We start from the raw sequence: 22,521 nt of genomic DNA, 5'->3' as shown, positions 1-22,521 counted from the left end.
ATTGTTACCTAAACACGATCATATTACTCATTTGATTATAGATTATTATCACCACGTGCACTGTCACACTGGTGCGTCATTATTAACTTCATTGTTACGCCAAAAATATTGGATTTTATCAGCTAGAAGTGTAATTAAACAAAGAGTTCACTCTTGTAACAAATGCTTTAAAGCTTCTCCATCTAGTAAGACGCCAAAAATGGCAGATTTACCTTCGTACCGCGTGCGTGAAACGAAAGCTTTTGTGCATACCGGTGTGGATTACGCTGGACCTATAAGTATAACTCTATGTAGGCGTCGCGGCCAAAGATCTCAAAAGGCATACATTTGTTTATTCATTTGTCTAGTAACAAAGGCTGTACACATTGAGTTAGCCACAGACCTATCGTCCGATATCTTTATTTCTGCTTTTAAACGCTTCATATCTCGACGCGGACCTGTTTCATATCTTTATTCCGATAATGGAACAAATTTTGTTGGAGCAAAGGCTCAACTTCAAACTTTAGTACTTAGCCATCGTATCGAATGGCATATGATCCCTCCCCGCGCACCTCACTTTGGAGGTGCGTGGGAATCAAATATTAAAAATATAAAGAATCATCTATTTCGTACTATCGGTTCTCAATTACTCACGTACGAAGAACTATTAACAGTATTAACGCAAATTGAGACAATTTTAAATTCAAGGCCTCTTTGTGTACTCACTGAGGAGCCATTTCCAGAACCACTAACTCCTGCACATTTCATTATGGCATCTCCTCTTTCGTACTTGCCAATTGAACGCGTATCCGAAGATACTCGAAGTATTAGACAACGTAAACAGCTACTTGATCACATGGTTAGAAGCTATTGGAAAAGGTGGCGTTTAGAATATCTTAATAATTTACAAGTGCGACAGAAGTGGCTTGTTAATAATGAGAATGTAAAACCCGGTACTGTAGTATTAGTGCATCAAGATGATGTACCTCCGTTACGTTGGCCCTTGGGCGTTATTACTGAAACATATCCTGGATCAGACGGCAAAGTACGTGTCGCGCTAGTAAAAACATGTAGTGGTTCGTACAAACGTCCCGTTGTAAAACTTTGTTCTTTACCGTCTCAATAACCCAACTTAACAAAAATTCCATAGTTAATAAACAACATATAAATATTAGTATAGTATCATTTAATTTCATTCCGTTATTTCTCTAACTCTTATTGAAAATACTACGTATTCTCAAGGCCGGGAGAATGTTCGCGCGTCTTCTAAATCCATAAAAAAAAAAAAAAAAAATAATAATAATAGGTTGGTAAGCCGCCACACTGCTTTTTCCCGCCCCCCTTTCCCCGGCACAATATGGACAATTCATTATTCGCCGCCATCTAACAAGTGAAACAACCACCGCATGCATCAATTTTAATTAATCAAGGAGCTCCTTAAATATTATAACAAACTGTATTTGTGTCGCGAGTGTGGTGTATTGTAACTGAAAACTTCAAGTGCTTCAAGTCGCCGACGCAGATCATCAATATTATAATTTGTGCAATTTGGGTGAGTTCCTTAATTCCCTTTTCCTACGATCACTGCAGTGTGGCTAAAAAATACATCAATAGTAAATACTTAACTCTACAAATAAAAATCAAGTACAGTACCTAAGTGAGTAAAGAGTTTATTTTGTATTACCATACTGCATAGTTATTTTCCCGTACCTCGGCTTTTGTACAGCCATTTAACATAATACGCTTTTTCACCGCGAGTCTAGTTGCCACTTGAACGCAAAACCGGAGGATTTTCAGCTGATGTCCACTAATTTTGGCGCGCCAACAAGAGAATATATTCCGCTAAAAGGGTCTCTTATTTAATGGAAACTCAAATACCACGCTATTACGTTGGTACACTCACTTAAAACAACTGACAACATAAAGAATTAAAAACTCTTTACGTATTTATTTTGTACTTACTACTATTACTAGTTTATATTGTAAGAAAATTAAATACTACTAGTGTTCATTATAAAAATCTTCAATCCAATCTTACAAATGAATTGAGGATTTTTATAATGGAACTTTATTATATATTTGCCATTTTGGATTTTCTTTTTTATTTTCCGCAAACTTTCGAATGGATGAGTACCTATAGATTATTTTCGAGCGATTTGTTATCGAAAGAGCATATATGTAGTTCTGTATATTTCCTTGATTGCGGAAACAACCACGAGAAATCAACAAAATTCACAGAACCCAAGGTTCTATTTTACCTTCAGTAATACAAATTCGTATGATACATTTTTTAACAGAACATATGTAAAAGAAATTAAAGACATCTCAGTATAAATTGTAATCAAATCAAATTTCTATTTATTGTTTTAAATATAAAGTTCTATTTTTAGAAAATATTTATCGTTATGTTCACTCTACTACTTTTTGGCGTAAAAAAATATTTACTAAACGACGGAGCGTAAATATTTTTTTACCCCAAAAAATATTTTATATGTCAAAAACATTCAGCATTCGAGCTAGACCAGTACTTTGGTGGACTGCATAGATTTCACATAAAAACCTGTATAATGTCAGAAAAGTGCATTATGCATCAAGCTCACCGGTGGAGGCGTATTCGTTTTGGCGCAGCGCCCAGGCTACCGGTTCGTAGGTGGTGCTGTTAGCCCGGAACACGGTCCAGTGGTCTCCGGGCAGCGCTCCCCAAGCCGTCTCCCCGGCGCGCGCCAGCCGTAGCACCGGCGACGAGGGGTTTAAAGTTGCTTCCTACATATTATTAACATTATTTACAAAATATACAATAAAATAACCTAAAAATATTGAATAGAAGTAGTATTCACTGAAATAAATTTAATTTAAGCACCAATAGATATATTGTCACTCAGAGATTCTGCTGAGAAAAATGTATAAGAAACTTGGCTTGTGTAGTTTTGGAATATTCCATTACTTAATTACTAGAGTACTTTGTCACTTTCTTTCAAATTAATAAAACAGTTCGAAAGGAGAGCAGTTCAATAGGTAAGTTTCTTCAGTCTATTGTATGCGGATTCGAAGCTCTCATGGTAGAATATGTATACCTAATGTATTTATGTATAAGCAAATAACATATATATTACATTTTTACAAATAATATATAGACCATACATATATGGACCATAGACTAAAATAGTTAATTTCTATTGTTATATTACGTTCGATCTCTGGTGACTCTGATGACACCAACACAATGAACATCGAAGAATATACACTATAGCTCTTGGCACAATTTATGTAATAAAGCTTCCGTAAACGTAGGACTGATTCATTGAGCCAATCGGTCCAACATGTCAAACTAAGTTAGCGGATTTATGTATTGTTTTAATCTATCTTAAAGAATCTCGCCGTAATCCGTTTGACATGTTTTCAGTTCAATTATTAATTCTTTAATATTTTAAATGAAGTTTTCTTGTTCGAGGTCTATTTGTTGATTCATTATCTCTTACAATCAAGCATTTGACATACACAAGAAGTTTGCGATTATAAAAGATAGACTTATTTATATTAATCAAAAATATGTGGTTAATGTATACACATTAACCACATATATCATATAATAAGGCATGTACATGCCTTATTATTTATAACAAATAGATATCTTTATCCTTATTAGGACCTCATTCACATATTTAGTCTGCTGAAGATTTATATTTATGTAAGAAATGATTGAATTTGTTTTATAAATAAATTTCCATAGATGACGGTTTCGTAGTGATTTATGAATTATACCTGTTATTATAAACCGGATTATTATCCTAACATATACAAGAACTTTTGTTACGCTATTTATATTAAGCATTAGTAATATTATCCATGCACTAGTGGTCGTGGCAGGCGACGTAATGGTCGTAAAAGTAGCTCTACCTACTGGATCCAGTTGTGTTTTAAATCACAGGAGGCCATCGAAATGTATACACAAAATTTCAAACACCCGTTATAGACCAGTTAGAGTACAGAAAATGTACAGAAAAATTATATATAGCATAAGATATTACCTTCAACATAAGGTTGGTGTGCATGAAGAGCGGGAATCCTTTAAGCTGCGCCCCAACGAGCGTTTCTTCTCCAGGAGTCGCGAATCCCACGACGCCGACGGAATATTCCCGGCAGTACTTGTCGAGTAGTTCTCGATTCCATTTGTCCATGTTGGCATATTTGGACAAAGATTCGAACACGATCACACCGTAGCGCCCCTTGTCCAAAGTAGTAAGCACGGGCAGGCTCTTGCCCGCTACTTCTAATTTGTACCTATGATAAAAAATATTTATTTACTTTATTTGTATTTCTCTAACCCACGATGTCGTCGGTTTTTTTTGTGACAAAAAATTGTCTTTGTGTGTCCTCGTGATAAATCTACAGTAAATTTCATTAAACTACGATCAATCGTTTAATCGTTAAAAGGTAATAAACGGACATGCTTTTTAATTCTATAATATTTTACGTAAAACAAAGTTTAACATAATTTTTATAAGGAGTAATTTAACATGGCATACAACAACAAATATGTACATAGAAATAAACTCTGAACAATATGAATCTTGCATTTTTTAACTACCAACGTGACCAGTGGAGAAGATCAGTAAAATTTCTGATTCGGAGTGATATTATACATAATAAATGTTCTCTTAACGTAAGAAAGTAAAACGTAGTCCATATGTGTGTTTACCATTGCCGGTGAGTTGTGAAGAAATTTTAATTGAATCCAAGTTCGAATAGTTTCAGGTTTCCAAAGAAATGCTGGTAGAATTCTCAACGGATATTAAGATCATATAAATTCATCAAATTAGATACACACGTTAGATAATTTTTTTTTAATATATATATATATATATATAAATGTAGGACGGAGAACAGGCAGGAAATCGTACTCGCACGTGTTACTAATTACTTACTTGACTTAACATTCTACGCAGCACAATTACATACTTAGGTAAGATTTTTGATCTGGTCGTCATTGACATAGCCGTAAAGTCGCAAGTTCGCATCGGACTGACAACAAAACATTGTGTATTAATTTATGTTTCTGACTAAGTCTTCGGGATGGAACCACAAATAAAGAAATTGTATCAAGAGACAGTGATAGGCTGCCCACTGCCACATAGGATTTAAAATAGACAAATAGGGGATTGTTACTTTGTAATTGTACAGTATGTACAACTGTACAATTGACAATGACTATCTTATGTATTATTTTTTCTAAGTACAACAAAGTTGCGTTGAATAATCGCGACTTAATAAAGTACGGTGTCTTAATATTGGCGCTTCAAATTCAAGGCAATAACCTTAACCAAATACTAATCAAAGCAATGACGGCCGACCCTTGTCATAAAATTGTACAATTTAAATAGCAACAGCCATAGTCTCCCCTTTTCAAACACGGGAACAAACGACCTGAGTTGATTGGCAATATCGAAAATTGAAACTGTCCAAACATTCGCTTTTAGAATACTTTCTAATTTTCCGCTTAAATATCCGGTTTTTAGATTATTTGGGCCGTTTTTAATACAGTAATATACAATCACGACTGTTACCCAAGATGGAGTAGTCAAAAGCCTTGTTAACTGCCAATGTTTTGTGAACGAACTCGACAAATTTTCAATTTCTTTATTTGTGAAGCACAGGAAACAAAGGTCTTAAAATAAATATATTGTTCTTATTCTAGGTATATTAACATCCAACATAGCAAAAGGCGAGTGCTGCTCACATAAAATCGTGTTACACAAATACCGTCTCCATCACAGAAGTGTCAGTCAGAAATATAAATTGACACACCCAGTTTTTTACCGTTGGCTTCAATTCATGATCTATGGGTTTAAATCGACGTGATAGGTGACGTGACTATTATCAATTTCATAAAAATACTGAATCAAAATCTCGTTGATAGATTGCGGAAAGAAATGGTATGAAAGTAACGACTTACAGTCGTCCATTTCGCTCCAGTTAAGGTTCGTATCAATTTGGCAGCACAAGTGCACTAGAGGCGCAGGCTACGGCGAACGGTAACTTGCAAATAGCATTTACATACCCGTACCGGTCCGCTTCTCTCTCTAATGTACGGTGCACTCGTTGGCAACTTTGTGTAACTACTCGTATATTGAAATAGGAATTGGCTCTCCTATCAATACAAACCGTGAAATTATTTGTACTCTACTGTTTCTATGCAGATATACTTATTAAATTACACAAAATGCTGTTTCACTGAAAAAAGTATACACATCCTAATGTACTATAGAGCTAGACAGAATTGTAAGATAGCGCGTGATTATTTTATGACTTGCTACTGTATACCGTATAGCAATAAAATCAGTGTAGATTGTTAGCAATACGAGTTACCCAATTGCGTATTTCAAATGTTAACCAAATAAGCTTTGTTTTAGTATTTTGCGTTAACATATTCTAATTACCTTAATTAGTGTCCTGCCATTAAACGAGTGAACGCCCGGTTTAAATTAGAACGCGCGAAACGGCCTATTTTAACCGTGAACCGAATAGGACGAGGCTTAATTCGGGAAGGGAGCGCGAGCGAGTTCAATATGGTAGGGGGTGATGTCACGACATGCGACCCGGATGACCTGCCGCCCCTTGTGATAACAGCAGTTATCGCGATTTCGGCTCAGCTACCTTGTGTTGTGGTTGAAGCCATTAGTTAATCTGTCCCTCCGTACAACTCATCTTGGCACAGAGCAAACTTCGATGACTTTGCATATGCGTTAAGCTTAGGACCAAACTTCGTGTTTGGCCAATTAAGAATGTATTACGATTTATCCTCGGGGTAAGGTCACAATGGTTTGATACATGACATTGCTAATTAAGTTTCGGTCGTAGGTGGATATTTGAGTTAAGGTGACGTGGGTCGTAAGTAACTAAATACTGTAAATAGTGTTACAACACAAAACTTTTGAAGAGCTAAGTATCCACCCTGTGCGGCGGTAAAGGGTGGGTCTAATGGCAGCAACGACGTAGAATGTACGACTATACGACTATTCTAACGATAAGTATAACAATGAGACTTTCTTACTTCAGCAAGAATTTTTATTGGGAATACATTATTTGATTTCTACTAACCTTTCAATAGTACTTATTAATATATTATATTTGATTAGATAAGATTGTTTCTATTATTTTCTTATTTTTTCACACAAACACAATACCGCAATGTATTGAAGGTATAAACGCAATCTATCTTTTCTGAAAAATAAGGCGTTTATATTAAACCGCAACAAACTAGGTTGATAACTGATGAAGGGTCTATCCGTGGCTGCCTCCGGGGTATTGAGCAACAGAATATCCATTAGTGCTCTATTAAAAAAGCGATTTGCTCTCTCTCGGCTACTATAAAGCCGAGTTTACGACGAGCAATAAACGGCGCCAACGTTTACATTACAAAAGGGTCAAGTGGACGTAACAATCAAACTCCAAAACAAACTAGTACTTACACGTGTGTGGGCGGGGAACAATGTCATCCGTTTGTTGTGACAGTTTTTAAGAACCGATAGCACTGTAAATGAGGGGGCAATGAGAAGCCACGATATTACGTGTTATAACAGCCGTTTTAGTAAATGTATAGTAGCAGCCTTACAAAGTAGGATTGAAATAAATTGCCACGAGCCACGACATAAAGAAAAGTCTTGGCTAATTTATAGTACACAGGAAGCGTTTTTAACCTGAGGCCGCTTTTTAATGGTGTCTTTGTGAAGATTAAACGAAACTGTGTCAGTAGAAATGAATTAATGTGAAGTAATTAAGTCGTTTTGACACAAACGATCGTTAATGGAGAACTAGGCGTCGAGATAGGGGGCGGGATGCCGCGGGACGCTCTAATGGCACTACTAACTAACTAACTGTCACCGCAACGACTTGGCGTAGATGAGTGGAGTAGAGCGCGGCGGCACGGCGGTGCGGCACCGCGATCGTTCGCTCGCTCGCGGCCCAGCTGTCACCTTACACCTTCCTTGCTTTATATTTAATTAAGTTTACATTGCTGTCTCGCTATGTGAAATGCGATGGTGTTATTGAATTATACGCTAATTAAACGACATTACAAGCTCAAGGTAAATTATAATGGGGGCCGAGATATTAATAAAGCAATCGATATCAATTTAACACGTTAAACTGGAATGTTTACTAATAGAGGATGTAATAGTTTTCATATTTTTATAAAACTGATATAATATTATGTTTAGTGAATAACTTTGGTGATATCCTTATTGGATAGATTCTTAATGTTTATTATATAAAATAAGCTTTAATATGCATTTTATATAAAGAAGTTTTAAGTTAAGAATCAATTTCTAATTTTCAGTCATCCATCAGTCGGTTTGTATAGGAATGGATAGAAATTCCAGTAATATTAAATAATGTGATAGAAGTCTCCAATAATATTACAGAAATAGAATGTATAAAACGAGTTTATATCAAATATGTGTATTTTACAAATGTAATATTTTTTTGCGATATCAAATACTAAATTTACGTTAGTATATATAAGTTTAAACTAAGAAATTTCAGTGTTGGATAACCAATTTTATTATGTAGGAAAACTTTAGGACACAACATTATGCTACGGGGGAATGTGATTGTTATTAATGCGGATTAATGAACCCATTGCTAGTAATGTACGAGTACCATGTAAGGTTGGTCTTCTCATGATTCCGCTTGGAAACCAACCTGATAAATTGGTGGTGAATTTGACACTATGTGTCACTTCTTATCATCCTCCGCTGGTGCCCCGGCAGCCTAAACCGTTAGCGCAGACGAAAACAGCATTATCATCAATAAAAAAAACACGATTCTGCAATTACAAGGAGCGAAACATCAATGAAAAGTATTGTAGAATCGGGAAAATATTACTTTGAGAGCTTGAGTTGTGTGCGCTACATAAATGTTATATCTTTAGTGACGCAGACGGAGTTCCGCAGGTCTACTAGTCATTTATATATATTGTTAGTGTTTTATTAAAAACTGGCTGATAAATATGTAAAATAATTAATAATGGCTCATTCATTTGCCATTATTATTATGTATATAAAGTCGATACGTAAAAACACGATTGGAACAAGGGTAATAGTGAAATAAATACTGTAGATAGAAAATTTAACTCGGAAGTAATGCTTCTTTATTTTTATAAACAACTGACCAGAGTGCTACAAATACTTTCTATTTTTATTGTAAGTACAAATCGATAAGGTCAATGTTACGGATTACTTTATCGTAATTCCATTGTATCTCATAATCAAGGACATACAATGGATATTTTCAAGGATATTTACTATTTAATTTAATTCCGTGCGGCATTTTAATGTTTGGGGATGTACAGGTCTCCTTCATTATACAACCACTTTCAAATTTACAGATCAATTTCGGACCCTTCTTACCAAATAAAGAATACTTTATTACTTTTTAAAACTAGTCTAATTGATAATAATTAGTTTTAGTATTATTGTTCAAATGTGCAAAGGACTGACGAACAGACAAAGGCGCACTACAAAGATTCCGTTCTACATTTTCAGTTCAGAATCCCAATTTTAAATGAGTTTTATGTTTATGGTGAACTCTGAAGTCGATTTACTAGTGAGTAAGCAGAAGTTGTTTGTTTTAAGGAAGTCTATTTGCTTACGTAGCTAAGAGAAAACCGATGGAACTAAGTTGTTTATCTACTTATCTCTAGAGACAAATGGAAACAGTTATGGAAAGTAGATGAGCGCATATAAGTTTATCTTCTATAGTATGCGCTTTTAGTTTAGATATCTGCACGATTAGACGACAATATTAAATTAAATTTATTATGACTCAAATTTGAGAATGAAGTATATTTTTATTATCAATGCAAAATTCTTAAACTAATAAACATTAAAAATTGAAAATTACTTCATGGATAAAAAATAACTCATAGAAATAGATAACAGATTTTAAACATTTTCATAGTAGATTATATTAATAGATAGTAAATAGCTTATCTAAAAAAAATAGAAATCCCTAATTGCTCCGGTTCACTAATGTTTTATATAATCTCCAACTTTTTAATATATCCCTTTTATTTGCATTAATAATATATCATAAAGAGCAAATATTTCATTGTTTGTATGTGTACGTAATATCTACACCCAAAAGAACAATACAAAATATTTAAATATTCTATCATCTATGTCAATATACATCATCAGTGAGTAACATAGGTATAATATACCACGCGGACAGCACTGCGGAATACTATTAGTTAAAAAAATAATATTCTCAATGTCCTTATGGTAATAGGTTTAGTAAACCAGAGATTCGAGTGTTAACTTGTTAATGTATTTATCCCCATTAAGCATTATAAAAGGTTAGTGACGTACATACATACCCTTCTTTCTTCATGCTATTTCAATTACTATAATTCACATTTCAGGTACAAATGTATCCCTTTGTATTTAAGTTCTAACCGGTACAGGACTTAACCGAGCTTCTGAATAATTTATAACGTTGCCTGTTGAGAGTTTCAAATCACATCTCAGCACTATAATTTTTATATGAATCTTTAATTAATTCAACAAGCAAAGTGGGTTTGCATTTATGCAGTTAGTACCTCTACGGGTCTGATAATAAAATCAAGCTTTTTCTTGTACAATAGTAAATGCGATCTAACAATTTGAATGTAATATTTGCACTTTGATAACTTTCTAGTTTTTATCCGTACGATTTTTTTAAAAAATGCAAAAAACAGGTTCATTCATAAATAAACGCTACGTAAAATGCAGTCGCCCCCTTTGAAGATGTTTATAAAATATAATAAGCATACATTTCGTAAGAAAACGACATAAACAAAAATAATGTGGGTAGAAAATAGAATAAACAGAAATGTTGCTGCGGGCCGCAACCTAGTTAACATTGTAGGGCTCGTCCAAAAGGCGGCCGTACCTCATCAAGAGAACTGAGCGCCACCCTCGCCACTTATGGGACTGACTTGCCCCTCTACGCTGATTCGCAAATTAAATGCAATTACTGTGTTAACTTTCCACTTTATGAATACTTAGCCACTTGGAGTACGTAATACAATTGGGAAATATTTGGAGTTGCCCCGCCAGTTACGGATTGTACGAGTTTTTGTTTTTCTTTGTGACTATTTATTCCCTTTTGATACTTTTGATCGTACGATTACAGATACGATTAAATTAAAAAGTTGAGTTAATATTTAACGAAAAGTCAAAAGGTATAGTTTATGTTTCGTAAGTAATGATAAGAAATTATGTATTTGAGTTGTCTTTTAATTATTTAGCTTCAAAATTATTAAAATATGTATTGTGCCACGCAGACTGCAAATTTACTTTTATATGTTGATCAGTAGGTCCATATAATTAAATCCAATATATATAAAAAATAAACATATTAAAAAACCAATAAAATGCAGTACACAATATTATACAATAGATTAGTCATTAAAGTTGTTTCCAAATAAGTACAATAGTCAAATAAACGTGATGAAAACAAATGTGTGCCAGTAAGTATATTATATACACATTCAATAGAACGCTCTAGCAAAAAAATATGACGAAAGAAAACTAATTCTCGCAGTCGTCAAACATTTCAGGAACAAGCGTAGCTTCGTTGACTGGGCTCGAGAGGAAACCGATTTTTAACCGAACAAGAGCAAAAAGTCTCATGACGCAATCGGGGGGAAACCGGGGACAAATACACAGGACGCTTTTCAGACCGTAGCGCGAGACGGCTGGGGCCATCACTCTTTTAGTTTATTACGTTCAGTACGAACGGCCTTGATAATAGAAGATATATAGATTTATGTACCTAAACCTGTGTTTGAAGTTGGCAGCTATACATAAACAAATTAATAATAGGATAATTATATATTTGTATCGTTTGTTTATTGAAACACAAATTACTTCCGAGTGATTACGGTAAACAAATATTACTACTAAGTAATAAATTATCGCCTACATTTGTTGTCTTGATTGTTAATTGATTTTAAATTAATATGCACACAAAATGGTGTGAGAAAAATGAAATCTAATGAGAGGAATAAACAAGTAGCGTCACCGGTTCCTAAAGTATAATATGTAGCTGAAGTGAGAATATTTGTTGCAACAAATCTAAAATTATTTATTAGAACTCCCCTGTGTTGTATAAGGAGCTATGTATTCAACAGAAGATAGGATCCACCCCAATCCTTTAGCACAGACACTACATCAATTCGTCCGCATATTAGCTGTCAACGAGCACGACCGATCGTCTCGCTTTCGACCGAAAAGAAAAATAAACAAAGGGATCGAATAATATACGAATACGCCTTCGTAATAAACATCTGTGAAATGAACCCGATAATGTTTAGATAAGTTTTAAACTATGTATACTTCAGATCAAATGTTTCTTTTGCATACATAATATATACATGCAACATTTGAGGTAACAAATATATTGTGAGCTCATTTTTTACTACCTAACCCATCGAAAATATTATAATGACTAATAAAATCCTGACAATAAAAAACTATAATTTTTGAAAAACTATATTATGGGCATAACACACTATGTTGATCTTAGTAAATAAAATAACATTGAAGCCAGTTACTTCAATGTTACTACATACATACAACTACAATATATAGGTTAAGAAGCAAAAAGTTATTAAAGCGAAATGTTATTTTCAGATACCTATTTCCTTGGAAACCGTAATTGAAATACACTGTAAAAATTTCATAACAAGGTAGAAATACACGTTTTTATTTTCTGTTGTTTTACTTTATAAATTCGTTAATTTCTAGTGTTGCCAGTCGAGCGTTAAAATCGCTTGCGCTTTCTTCATAATAATTGCTAATGGAATATTCATCACGAAATAGACGAATTTCTTCGCGTGATACCAATCTGTTAATTGAATTGAAAAAAAATGTTGGTAAGACGTTAAATTGCAATGATACTATCAATGTCTATAGATATCGAAAGTCAGTAACGAGAGGGTGAGAGGGAGACTTGACGTAATCGATTAGGATCTAATCGAAATCACAGCGAATAGATTACATCTATTCGTTCTCCACGGGCTCGGTGGTCTAGCGATTCAGTACAACATTTTACTTCTGATGGTCGCGGGTTCAATTCCTCGCTCGATGCAAACATTTGTATACATGAGTATGATTGTCTGTATTGTTCTAGTTGATTCCCATGTATATACACAGACAATGTCATGTCATGACACATGACAGTGTCATCGCTACACGAGTCTGCTCGGAACCAAGGGTTTTTTTAACGTAGAGAATTCATCAAAGGATTCCGTCCGTCTGAGATTTTGGTCTGGCGGTGCTATGAGAGTTCTAAGTACAACTGTCGAAATATCTAGCGATGTATGGTATGAAATGTTTACATTTTATGTATGATAAGATCCGATAAATTATAATAATTAGATTAGGTATCTTGTAAGTATTCGAAACCTTAATTCAATAATTAATAGATACTTATGCATATAATGTAACAAAAGAACTTTCGGTGAGGATAGTCGAAATCTTCTGTACTATATAAATGTGATTTTAAGAGTTTTGAAAATTACTAAAGTTATCGGCTGTATATAATATCCACATTTGTGTATTTAATAAACGTAATTGAAAATAAATAATTTTAATGTGTCAAACACAGATATCACAAAAATGTTTTTTTTTATCTTTACATGCAGAACGCCAACTCTAGTAATCGATTAGCATCAAAGTATATGATATTATAACAAAAATTTTCACCTAGATTTAACATGTGTAAAAAATGTATAATTATATGTTAAATAAAAAATAGTATCCATTGGTATCACTATAGTAAATTTCATTTCAACCCGTAGTTAAGAGAGCTAAACTGCTTTAAATAAAATACTTTACAAAGTCATAGCTATAATATGTCTCCCTACACCTAAACTAGAATATGTACTTACGCGATTCGACTGCCCTCGTAAAGAGATGTGTCTACTTGGGCCGTCAACTGTCAAATATTTCAACGTCCGTGTTTCCTCGTAACATTCCTTAATACCACAAACACGCTGTTTGTGGTATCGGTTTTTTCCATATATTTTATTTTATAGACTTCCTATAATACGACTAACCGTATACGGTTGGCGACAAGCAGCTCGGCGATATCGCGTCCAAGTTTCGAGTAGGCTGACTCCACGATGACAAGTACTTTTGCATCGATGCGCAGACGTGCATCCGAGCGATGGTCACGCTCAGCTTGCTGTTGCTGCGAGGCGAGCAGTGAGCACTGTGCCAAAGGGCGAGGCACACGATCACGCCACACCAGACTGCAAAAAAGTAACACTGTTAAATCCGAATGAGCAGTAGAAATAAATATTGTATTATATATATATAAATTTGTATCTTAATTTATATTTTTTATTATTTATGACATTTTTATAAATTATTTATTTGCGTATATTAACCAACTGAACACCTCTTATGCTACGCTGTATTGGGTTGACAGGAAGACTCTTTTAGAAATATATCCTCCTTTGTGCATATTAATTATAATGAAAATAATAATGTATTTAAAGTACTATAAAGAATTAAAAAAAAAAATACTATCCACAAGTTCTTATGTTAACTTTATTTTAAGAAAGATAATTATAATTATAGATCGGTATAAATAAGTCTATAAGCAGACAACTTTATTATTAGAATAGATTACATACTATGCGAGGGAAAGGTCAAACTACTAGAATAAACGGCAACAATATAAAATAATATATAAAATTAAAGTTGTAAATAAAAATATAAACACTTTCTCGCTTAACTTATATAAGTATAACCATCCCATATGGCCCTCTCAATAACATTGGAAATGTATATATGAACTAATTAATAATAATTTGTTTCCTAACCTGGTTACTAACTAATAATATGAAGCGAAACATCTTTACTAACAAACACTGCATTAAGGAGGTCGTGAAGTGTTAGGTCATCACTATATATATAAGAATAGTACGAAAAATATAAATATAATAAAATCTGTATGTCCGCGTTAATCTTGAACGACGCACTATTAATAGAGTAGTCACCGAATGGCACTAAACAACACAGAAATACAGAAACAGAATTATTTATTTTCACACGTTGATTTACATCATCGAAGTCTTTTAGACTCAGACTTTTTTAAATATGCTATCGCTTATGGTCATTAGTTTGTAGGATTCTGTGGGTAAAAGAATTTTTCAAATCGGTCCAGTAGTTTCGGAGCCTATTCAAAACAATCAATCATTCCTCTATATAATATAAGTATAGAAAAGTACCTATGACGTTACCTTTTAAAGTCAATATTAAACCCAAAACTTTTAATTACTACATCAAAGTAAAACTAACATATAGTTAGTATTTTTTTAAAACCACATACGATTTTCATGGATGTTGGCTAACAAGATGAGGATATTAAATGTTGCAGAGATGTTTTAGTATCAATTCTGATAAGTAGATTCTACACGCATCTACCACAAAATGATCATAATTTAGGAAAGTATAAAGAAGATTATAAGGTCAATATTATTTAATCAGGTAAGTAATTAAATTTTAATGTGTATTGGCTACTAAGTTATCTACCGTAGCAAAATTCAGAAGAAAATCAATCAAAGACTGCCAAAGTTAAGGCTGCGTTCCAAGTTGGAGCCACATCAAAGAGCCATTAAGGTTTATCTCTATAGCGTAAAATAAATAAAGCCGGAATTTGTGAAAATATTTATCCTTAGGCGGCTGAGGTCCTGTGAGCCTCGGCTGAGACTTGTGGCCTCTTTGCTTTAATGAAAACCACGCCCGAACCAACAGATTGGAAACTTCAGTGGTGCTAATACGAAACATAGTGATGCTTACTAATCTAAATACTGAATAATGTTAAATTGAAGTACGTATTAAACATCCTACTCAATCTTGGATTTTTAACTAACTGTATTTACCTAAATTAATTTAATATATCGCCAATGAAAATGTATTAATTTAAATATATTAATAACAGAAGCGATATTCGCATTTAATTAAATAAAATAAAAATGTATGTAGTGACTACAATAACAGAACATATAATAGTAATAATAACTATTACTATTATATGTTCTGTTATTGTAGTCACTACATACATTTTTATTTTTTTCTGTTATATTATATCTCTCTGTTTCTGTTACCTACAAATGAATCTTTAAAAGTATTATGTAATCTATATAGCGGATAATAGATCAGACTAGAAGATAAGTAGGTAAAACTTTATAGTAGTTAGGGGTAAACGATAATAAAACAATACACCATTAAATCAACGAGTTTTCTACGCGTTTACGAAGCAGCTTCCATTAATTAGCCAGAACACAAGTTTTGCTATAAATTCAACTGAGTCGGCGAAACTTGCCGCCCCTACCGCTCATCTTGGTGGCGTAATTTTAAGCCGATAAAATAAAATATTATCGTTCTAACTACACGACATCCGCCGTAATTACATTAAGTCACGTTATAAATTACTGTGAAATATTCGCTTCTATGCCATAAAAATTGTCAATGCCAATAAAGAAAACAGAAAACGCTGCAACTAAGTTTGTGTTAGTTTTCTTGTTAAAGTCCACTTTCAATAAATGTGAAGCAATAAAAATAGTTGGTAGAAATGTAGATTTTATTTCTTAGGTTTAATCAACAAGTAAATCAGTAACGAACTTATGAAAAGACTCCAGCAAGCAAGCTATAATTTAATAACATCATCTTGGGTCTCCAATACTTTTTATTTTCTGCCTTTAAGGCCTCTCAAGGCTTTCATAAAAAGTGGCTTTGTTTTACTTCAATATTTATTTCTAACTGAAAAAGTCTTTACTTTACAAACAAGCGTAACCTTCCATATAGAATACAACAAGAATCGCGCGTCTTTCCCCGTGTATATTAACTTTATTATTAATTTTACTGGGAATTTGTAGACTACATCTGCTCCGCCATCTTTATATAAATAAAGATGGCGGGAAATATTTGTCTGTCGACGCAACGGAAAATAATCCAAGTTAAACAATGACGCGCACCTTCTATGCAAACTCTCACATTAACCGTTACAGGAACTACTTTATGAATTAATTACTATTAGTACTTATACAACGTATTGATATTAAATTTTCTGTATATTATAAGATTTCCCAGAAAAACCGATACTTTATAAAAAAAAATTAATCCGACCGTAGTTCGTTCCACTAGGAAATTTAAAAGAGAATATACCTTACTATTATTATAAAGATAAAATTAATACAATATAAACTAATTTGTAAATTAATAAAAATGATTTTTATTTTGTCTCTCCAATATATAAAATTCTCGCGTGTGTTTGGAACAAAAATCCTCCGATACAGCTTGACCGATTCTAATGAAAGTTGGTAGTTATATTCAATAAGACGTAAACTATTTTTCATACCTCTAAAAAACTATACTTTTATTTTTTGTTCAAAATTGTTTATTTTAATTTCTTTATGATTGGTATCAACAATATAAATTGTTAAGATACATACAACCCCGATACTCCAACGTTTGCGGGGTGTGTGATACTCTATTTGTCAAGAAAGGCTACATAACATCAAGCATTAACCAATAAGAGCGGAGTTGCAATGAAATACAGCAAAAATAGGGAAATTGATATATACAAAGTTGTGAGGGTCAGCTAGTGGTTTATTATAACACAACGATCATTTTTTCACACTCTTTATAATATAGTAGCATTTAGCCTTTATAACAAAGGTGGCCAGATGGCTTGGCATACAATTTTATTACGAGTTGTCATTCTCTTGCACAGATACTTGTGCTTTGTTTTGTTAGTTGTCTCTTACAGCATCCATGGGATCGAAAATGTACATATGTTGTATTCAATCATCTGATATTGTTATTTAAACAAATTGCACTATAACATTCAAACATAAACGCATTGTGCTAGATTCCAATGATAATACGAATTGGCACTGACCGAGAGGAATAATTCCATATTATTAATTCGCATTCTCGGCGCATTTGTGCCAAATCGTTCGTGATAGCAGGTAAATTTAATTTTATGCGAATGGTGCATATTTTCAGTTGGAGTATTTTAATTAAATATGAATATATTTCTCTATTTGATTCATAATATACGGACCGCATTTATGTACACAAAATTATAAGCATTGATTTTGTGTACGTAAATGTTGTGAATAACATTATTTTATTATCATTATTGAAACTGGTTACGTTATAAATAATTAATAATACAATGTGAAAATCAAATACCATTCATGCTTTGGCGCTCCTGGGAACTCTGGTTTAAGTAATGTTGTTATGGTTTAAGTTATCTGTAATACTATATCTTTAGTACTACATATTTATCAATTCATTATGGAGATACATAATGAATTGATAAATATGCTTACTTTAAATCACGGAAATATTTATATGGGTTGAACAGACGTAAAACGAAGTCGAAGTCAGAACAAGCTGTTATTAACGAATATTCTAGACTAGCTGACACGGGCTATTTCATCTGCGTCATATAAAAAAAAGAGATAAAAGGAATAAATTTTCCCATTTTTCATTGATGTGTACTGCTCCTATTAGTTGGAGGGTGATGTTATATAGCCTATATATTGGCTTCCTCAGTAGGCTAAGGAACACTAATATATCATTTATAAATTTGAGCCAGTAATTTCTGGCATTAGCGCGTTCTACCAACAAACCAAAATATTTAGCTTTATAATATTAGTAAATATAAATAAATCACAGAATATAACAGTTTATAACTAACCTCGTGAACGGCACTGTAACGTAATATGAATAGAAGAAACTGGTGAGGACGGATAATAACATGATGCCTAAGACGCATTTCTTCAAGTTGACGTGGCTGGCCAGCCAGAAGCAGCACCGTGGAGCCGTCGCCTTGTGTTGGTGGGCGTATTCTCCACCACACTCTAGCAGCGGTGTACGCAAGCCTCTAACCTCCCCCATACTTAACATTTACACACCACTATATTTACACAAAACAGTAACACTTAGGCCTCTATATATATCACGGTGCACTGTCTCTATCTGGGCACCCTAACAGCAACGTTTGTCCTTGGTGGTGACGTTTTCTTTCGCCACTTGCTATGTTTCCACATTTCATAGTGCTGGGGGGTTTGAGGGCGCGCGTGCGCAGGATGGCCTGGTGCGTGGGAGCCGCGGCTGACGGCCATCTCGAGCCGACAAACGCGTTCGTCTCCGGTTTAAAATGGCCGCCGACGCATTATGGCGGGTTGTGCTCATCACGGCGACGTCGTGCGCTCTCGGTGCTAGAGCTCACGGCATCCGTTGGGCAGGGTTGTGGCACCGGCTTCGGCGCTCATCTGTATTATCTGCAACAAACAAAAACATAAACTTAATTATCGAGAATTTTCCAATTTTATAAACAATGACCTGATCATCAATTAGGATATTTCATATGAGTATACCTACTTTGTCAAAAATCTGTCAAACATAATCTAGGATGCAACAGTTAATCCGTACTATAAGATAAATTAAATACAAATGTAATTACGAATAGAAACTTTGAATCATAATCAGTAATTCCTGAAGAATATTTAGGTGTATAATGTATCCGTACGAAATCGGGTCGGGCCGCTAGTTTGTACTGAACTTTCCACTGTGAATTCCCTGTGGTTTTTCCTTCAATGTGCATTGCGTATCGTTAGCCGTAATATGTCGTTGTAATTCCTGTCTGTGCGTGACAGGATTGTTCCAATCTCGTCCAATTTTATTAGATCAGATAATAAAACTGTTTATAGAGATGATATTTACTTACAGAATATTTATAACTGATAGGTCGTAGTCCACGAGTCATAAAATATAGATAAATGCGTAACCGTAGTAATTTCATTAATTACAAAATAAATAAAGTTATATAGCAAACTATTATGCTATAACAGATTTCCGAACATATACACTTGTACAGAATTCCACTATTTTTATAACGCACTGATATTTATATAAATTAATAGAACAATTTTAATCTTCAACAAACAGGCACGATTTCTTCCAGTAAATATCTCCCATTTAGAGATTTCAACTGGTAAACATAATTATTAACAAATAATGTTAATATAATAGCATAATGTACCAATATAGCTACAAATTTATCTTTGGAGATCTTTGAGTCCGTCGACTCGGAAATACTTCGGTCGGCCGCTCCTACAAATCCGACCTTCGCGTTATTTGAATGAAGGCTTACATTGAAACACTTCTTTGCAGCCCCGAAACAAATCCATTCAACTGTGAAATTGGAAGAGCGATCCTCAAAATTCTGAATTAAATTTGATCAAAAAGTTAAGTAATGAATGTGAAATCCGATTTGGGAGGGACAATGAAACGTTGTTTCTGCGCGCTACACCATTTTCCGAATTTACAGAGGCCAGTTCCAACCTCCCAACATAAATGAATATATTATTATAAACGATATCCAATATTTTAAATAAATATAATTTTCAAAACCGACTTTCAATAAAGATATCATACAAATACTGTATTAGAGGACGGCATGAAGAGGTATTATAATACAATTTACCATAATATAGTAGGTCTTTTTATACATTAGTAACAAATTATTCATTAAATTTTAACGTTAAATAAATGATTTATAAATTGTAAGTAATTACTGCTTTTTTAAAACTAACAAATAGGATGTACGATAAGTTTATATTTGATTTAACTTCGGATATGTTAACAACCACAGTCAAGTATGTGTTGTTGTCAAGGATAATTTAAGTCTGGTTCAATGTGGTTAAGTCTTGCTGAAACTATTTCGTTGCAGTAGTGTAGGGTGTTTTCATAATACAATCCATATAGTCCACACAATAAACTCACTAAATAGGTGTTATACCTACTAAAATAGCAGAGGTTTATATGTACTTATACCTGGTTTAATGATTATTTTAATATTAAATTAACTCACGAATAAAAAATAAACAGATTTTACATTGCTTTTTAAGTAAATTGAATTCCTCTTTAAAGTAAGTTATTACTATTATTATTATTTATTACGTGCAATCAATTAACCAGCTGAGGATATTCTGCTTTTATGCAGATCTCCTTTCAAAAAGCTAATCCTGAAAAACGCTGTTATATATATCGAAATAGTCTAATACATTTAATACTGATATATTATAGGGGCTATAATACAAAAGTTCTTAATTACATACAAACGAATTTTAACACATTTTTATATAACAACAATGAGTAACTGTTAACTGCGAAATATATACGATAACCGCTGTGTGCTAATTATGTTAGCACTTCCTGGTTTTTTATTCGATAGTAGCTATATCGTCATGTATCAGTTCAATTCGTAAATAGGTTAAACTGCAAAAAAAAATATAGAGGTCTATGTGGTAACTAAGAGGGAAGATTCGAACGCTCGTTTCCAGGCGATGGTAGAAGAGGAACGTGTACGGAATCCGTGATTGTGCGACCCTTTGAATATTAACTAGCAGATGACCCGCTTGTAACCGGGCCGTGGATCTGTGGACCTCCCTTCTCGAAAGGTTAATGCGAACTGCCCGCTTCCGAATAGGATTTTATTTCCCAACTCCCAACTCCTAATAAGGTTTGTATTGTGAATAGAGATAAAATAATCATTCTTGGAAACAATAGAATATTATTAGCTGACTGCAGCGAGGAAATTAGTTCTGTTAAGATTTACTTCGCAGTAAGAATGATTACCGCAATGAGCACAAGACGAAGAAAAGTTGAAGTTGTTAATTAAAAGGAGAAAAAGGCTGAAAGTACGCTCTAGATGAGCACAGTAGTCATTGCAGTGAAGATAAGATTTTTAAAACGTAGAAACGGTCTAAGATTGTCTCCGGGTCGATTCCGGCGAACAATAGCTCCGTTAACTTAACTGCCAATATCGTAGCTTGCTTTTTAAGATAGGTGCATCCTTTACAAATACACAATGCGATTAAAAGACACTTATCTAGTACGGTATTACTAGTATAATGTTTTAATTCGAATTATCATTGTATCTAGCTTTTAATTTAGCAGGCGTGTGATACAGAGTAGTATTGAAAATAGGTAACTGAAAATTTGAAGAAAATAATAAATACTCCATTGCCTCTCCACTGCCTTGCTATCTCAAGATGTATCAATAAGAGAAATCAAACAGATAATAAGATATAAATTGAAAAAGAGTTTGGAATTGCTTTCTTGAAATTGAATTGGACTCAGATTCTACAAGTACCTAACCGTGCCCGTTTTGTATTATAGTATCTAGGCGACGCGTTTCTACGTCTTTTTGTTTTGTAAAATGTATTTTTCTAAAGAAATGATAGGTCCTTTCTCTACAAGAACAGAATACAGAAGGACCGAATAAGCAAAGACAATTATAAAAACATAATATTGACAAAAAAGGTATTGATAAAATATAAAAACAATTTTATTCAAATCGGTCTAAAAGTTTAGAATCTGAAACGTGTTATAATGTCATGTATAATCTGCACCATTTTTGCAATGGGACAGTGAGAGTAATGTAAGTTTCTGATGTAAAAGGTAATCTCTA

The 22,521-nt window shown here is 33.6% G+C and overlaps 1 protein-coding gene across 2 annotated transcripts in view; it reads right to left on the bottom strand.

Annotated features, from left to right (window-relative positions):
• LOC131847096 (bifunctional heparan sulfate N-deacetylase/N-sulfotransferase) overlaps positions 1–22,521 on the bottom strand; it is a 128,777-nt gene that overhangs the window by 31,631 nt on the left and 74,625 nt on the right. For both annotated transcript variants that reach the window (XM_059196557.1, XM_059196558.1), the window contains exons 2-5: positions 18,742–19,327; positions 14,081–14,275; positions 4,008–4,260; positions 2,580–2,742 (exon numbers count right to left, since the gene is read on the bottom strand). In XM_059196557.1, coding sequence (XP_059052540.1) covers positions 2,580–2,742; positions 4,008–4,260; positions 14,081–14,275; positions 18,742–18,950 — 820 coding nt within the window. In that variant the 5' untranslated portion in view covers positions 18,951–19,327. The remainder of the gene's footprint in view (positions 1–2,579; positions 2,743–4,007; positions 4,261–14,080; positions 14,276–18,741; positions 19,328–22,521) is intronic.

Source organism: Achroia grisella, unplaced genomic scaffold, assembly GCF_030625045.1.
Source record: "Achroia grisella isolate CSIRO2021 unplaced genomic scaffold, CSIRO_AGI_Agris_v1 utg515, whole genome shotgun sequence".
NCBI classification, from domain to species: Eukaryota; Metazoa; Arthropoda; class Insecta; order Lepidoptera; family Pyralidae; genus Achroia; species Achroia grisella.
Note: the sequence above shows the minus strand (reverse complement) of the source record. Positions and strands in the feature narration are given on the sequence as shown.